The 4672-nt window shown below is 41.1% G+C and overlaps 1 protein-coding gene across 2 annotated transcripts in view; it reads right to left on the bottom strand.

The window, feature by feature from the left end:
* Positions 1-4329, bottom strand: part of LOC119772179 (macrophage mannose receptor 1-like) — a 4335-nt gene extending 6 nt beyond the window's left edge. The window contains exons 1-5 of one of the 2 annotated variants that reach the window (XM_038268509.1): positions 4241-4329; positions 3778-4152; positions 3329-3682; positions 406-494; positions 1-302 (exon numbers count right to left, since the gene is read on the bottom strand). The exon at positions 1-302 is cut by the window's left edge and continues 6 nt beyond it. In XM_038268509.1, the coding sequence (XP_038124437.1) occupies positions 201-302; positions 406-494; positions 3329-3682; positions 3778-4152; positions 4241-4280 (960 nt within the window). In that variant the 5' untranslated portion in view covers positions 4281-4329 and the 3' untranslated portion in view covers positions 1-200. The remainder of the gene's footprint in view (positions 303-405; positions 495-3328; positions 3683-3777; positions 4153-4240) is intronic. The other variant, XM_038268511.1, reaches the window with a different exon arrangement.
* Between the last annotated feature and the right edge of the window lie 343 nt (positions 4330-4672).

Here is a 4672-nt window from a genome sequence, read left to right as displayed (position 1 = left end):
ACACAGTGAAATCAATTAATGGGAAATAATTCTAATGAAAAAAAAAAGTATGAACAGAAAATTGCAAATTTTAACCATATATACATTTATATATAATAGGTCACACTGCTACAAATATTGATCTACAATTACTCTATTTCCGAATAATAAAAACTTTATTGTAATCTAAAATAAAGCAAACAGATCTCATATTTTTGGGTTTATAATTCTTTCTTCCCTTTTTTGAAGATTCTCCCATCAGGCTGCTCCCTCCACTTCAGGGTAACTCCACTCACTCCGTTCTCCTGCAGTCTGTTCTGAAGCTTTAAGTAAAGTTAGAAGACCAAACACAGAAACTTTTTAATTTTGAGATCAGATTTACTTATTCATTTGGCATAAATATTACAGTCTTAATTTTAAACTTGCCTTTTTCAGGATGTTTTCTCTTAGAACAGGGTCATTTAGTTCCACAAAGTCCTCTGTGTGAAGTCTGAGCTTCACTATCTGTTTTGTAACTAATATGATAAAGGAGATATGTAGAAAGATTCAATTTAACATTGAAACAAATAAAAATGAAATACATTGAGAAGGATGTAAATTCTGAAATTGGTAATTGTGCTAAAATCCAGTCTGATATTAGCATTAGAAAAATCTCCAAACAGGATAGATATCTGTAAATTCTGACAACACTCCTGAACTCCTGAAACCTTTTGTTCTTTTGGATGAAGAGCTACTGTTTTCTTTTTGGACACAGCCAGCAAAACTGAAGATGTGTTACTTTCTTCATTGACTTTGTGTTTTTTTCCCCTCCTTTGTGACTTTAATTTCTTGAATACATTTATCTCCAATGAAGGTTACGTTTATAGGAATTACCCAAACTCCTGCCTTCAACTGCCATCCAGATTGAATGGCAGCTGATTTTGATGTAACCCCCTAGGTCATAAACCTCTTTCTCTTATACACTTCTACAGTGGAGGCTTTACACAATGACCTATTGACACCAGTGTTGCTGATACATAGATGTGTATTTAACAGAGTGTAATTGGAGTCTGGGCATTGTTCATAATGGAAAATTGAAGTGTTACATTGACATTTCTCTCTGCCGTGGTTGGCCAACATAGTGGGCATCTGCAGTTTTTTTGCGTTGAGCCCATCAACACAGTGATAGACCACCAGCTGTTATATTGAGAAAACATTACAACCTTAAACAAATTAATCTGTGTAGGAGATGTATATTGAATCTGATAAGGGAAAAAGTTGGAAACTTCCCTTTCTGTCAGTAGAAGTTGGAAGAAGAAGAAGAAAAAGACGTAGTGGAACACTTATGGTATGTCATGTTTTGCATCTTAAAAGATATAATTGGCCGTGCTTTGGTGGCACAGTGGTTAGCACACACAACCCATGTATGGAGGCCTTTAGGGCTGGTTATACTCTCTTAGCATTGTGTCGCAGTGAGCTTGTCGCAGGTATGATGGTGGTCTGCGCTACATTTATTCCACCCCACTACGCAAAAATGGGGTGGAATCACGAACTAGCTGTGGGTCTAGATACAGCCAAAGTGGGGACCAGTTTTTCCGTCAACTGAGGGACATGAGGGCAAAAGAGCGGGGATCCAGGTGGAAAAAGAGTCCCAGCGTTCTTGTGCACCTCGCTCTTTTAGCTGGTCCATCTTCAAGGGTCTTTTTCCGCAATCGTGGTCATACAAACAAAACATGCCGGTAAGGTACTAAAGAGGAGACGCATAGTGTAGAGCGAATGTAGATTTGACCAATCAGATTCCTCCTGTCTGTGGTCAGGGTTCCAATCCAGCCTGTAGTCCTGTCCTGCATGTCTTGCCCCCTCTCTCAAGCCCCCTTTCTTGTCAGCCTACTATACATAAAAAAAAAAAAAAAAAAAAAAACGAACCATTAGCACCGTTGAAAAAAATAAATAGAAAAGATATAATTGGGATTTTCTTAAACAAGTTTACAAAAGGTTTTAGACAGTAGGAAAGAAGGATATCTACACTATATTGCCAAAAGTATTTGCTCACCCATCCAAATTATTGGAATCAGGTGTTCCAATCACTTCCATGGCCACAGGTGTATAAATTCAAGCACCTAGGCATGCAGACTGTTTTTACAAACATTTGTGAAAGAATGGGTCGCTCTCAGGAGCTCAGTGAATTCCAGCGTGGAACTGTGATAGGATGCCACCTGTGCAACAAATCCAGTCGTGAAATTTCCTCGCTCCTAAATATTCCACAGTCAACTGTCAGCTGTATTATAAGAAAATGGAAGTGTTTGGGAACGACAGCAACTCAGCCACGAAGTGGTAGGCCACGTAAACTGACGGAGCGGGGTCAGCGGATGCTGACGCGCATAGTGCGAAGAGGTCGCCAACTTTCTGCAGAGTCAATCACTACAGACCTCCAAACTTCATGTGGCCTTCAGATTAGCTCAAGAACAGTGCGCAGAGAGCTTCATGGAATGGGTTTCCATGGTCGAGCAGCTGCATCCAAGCCATACATCACCAAGTGCAATGCAAAGCGTCGGATGCGGTGGTGTAAAGCACGCCGCCACTGGACTCTAGAGCAGTGGAGACGCGTTCTCTGGAGTGACGAATCGCGCTTCTCCATCTGGCAATCTGATGGACGGGTCTGGGTTTGGCGGTTGCCAGGAGAACGGTACTTGTCTGACTGCATTGTGCCAAGTGTAAAGTTTGGTGGAGGGGGGATTATGGTGTGAGGTTGTTTTTCAGGAGCTGGGCTTGGCCCCTTAGTTCCAGTGAAAGGAACTCTGAATGCTTCAGCATACCAAGACATTTTGGACAATTCCATGCTCCCAACTTTGTGGGAACAGTTTGGAGCTGGCCCCTTCCTCTTCCAACATGACTGTGCACCAGTGCACAAAGCAAGGTCCATAAAGACATGGATGACAGAGTCTGGTGTGGATGAACTTGACTGGCCTGCACAGAGTCCTGACCTCAACCCGATAGAACACCTTTGGGATGAATTAGAGCGGAGACTGAGAGCCAGGCCTTCTCGTCCAACATCAGTGTGCGACCTCACAAATGCGCTTCTGGAAGAATGGTCAAAAATTCCCATAAACACACTCCTAAACCTTGTGGACAGCCTTCCCAGAAGAGTTGAAGCTGTTCTAGCTGCAAAGGGTGGACCGACGTCATATTGAACCCTATGGATTAGGAACGGGATGTCACTTAAGCTCATATGTGAGTCAAGGCAGGTGAGCAAATACTTTTGGCAATATAGTGTATATCAAGTGCCAAATATCAGGACAAATTTTGAGCTCATATGATTGGTATGTAATGCAGCTTCTTTTTTTTCTCCTTTTGATTTTTAAACACTCACCAGGAGGACCATAACAGACAAATTGTAATCTTGTTTCACAGGGAAAAATTTTCCATCTTCCTGATATTCCAGTAGATGTAGCACCACATATGACTTTCCTGGAGCCAATCACAATACCAAAGGAATCCCAGCTAGAAAAGAGGACGCTGCTCCCATCAGACCAGTGAAGATTTGCATCTCTATATAGACCAATCCATGGATATTGGCCACTGGATATCAGGCTCTGGACTCGTTGGTTCTCTGTGTCATTTTTTATGGTGGCCAGATCAACAAAGTTATTTCTGCAGTATGACTGTGCATCGGACCAGGACATTGTAGTAGTCACATAAACAAATTCAGGATCCAAGTGTGAGCCTGTTGGTGATGACAATGTAGGATATTGTTAAGCAGAGATTCCAAGTTTTACAATAATGGTTTAAAGAATAGGGAGTCATCATTCATATTTTTACCTTTGTAACACAAAAACTGACGATTTCCTGTGCAGGTAGCATCAAACCATTCCCCATAGCTGTATGATCCTACACATAACTCATTAAGGTCATACCATGATGGTTGATTTATATGCCAGTCTCTGTAGTCAGCTCCACTCCCAGTGTAACCATCAGACCATTTCCAGTGGATTTCACTGAACAGACCAATCCAGACGTCAGAGCTGTGTCCAGCAGATGTAAGAGTGTCGATAAGTTGGTTCTGTTGCTCAGAGTTTAGGATGGTGGCCAGGTCTGTGTGCTTCTGTCTGCAGTAGGTCTGAGCTTCAGTCCAAGTCAAAGATTGACTAATAAAATGGTACCGATGATGGAGGCAGGTGGTGAGGACCACCCAGTCTGAAGGTTGTATTTAAAAATATTACTTTTTAATATTTAGGGATGCTTTTCTACAAAGGTACAAACAGATAAACATGAAGTCACTCACCTAAAAGAAACAAAAGTCCCAACAAGATCTTCTCCATCATGATGCTGCTCAGAGGACTGCAGTAGAAAGTGCTGATGCTCTAACCAGTCTCTGAAAGGCTTTCTGTTTGAGACAGGGGTAATAGTCTATTCTCCTGAACATGCAAAGGTGGTTGCTATGACAGCCTGTAGGAAAATGAGGTTTATAAAACGTAAAAAGGATTTACAAAGTCTGTAGGCTACACAAACAATTATTTCTCCTTATTGACAACTATTACCAAGAATGACATGTCTAGCTGCTAATGTTACACTAAACCCTTCCTTTCCCAAGTTAGTTCTTAGATACATCTAGCTATAAATTGGACCCTCTCTTGTTTTGATTTTGGTAATTGAATATTGTCAGATATTTATTTTAATAAATAAAAGTTGTCTTTCTATCTCTTGTTCCATAAGT

This window comes from Cyprinodon tularosa, unplaced genomic scaffold (genome assembly GCF_016077235.1).
Source record: "Cyprinodon tularosa strain WSP-4 unplaced genomic scaffold, ASM1607723v1 ctg70, whole genome shotgun sequence".
Lineage (NCBI taxonomy): Eukaryota > Metazoa > Chordata > Actinopteri > Cyprinodontiformes > Cyprinodontidae > Cyprinodon > Cyprinodon tularosa.
Note: the sequence above shows the minus strand (reverse complement) of the source record. Positions and strands in the feature narration are given on the sequence as shown.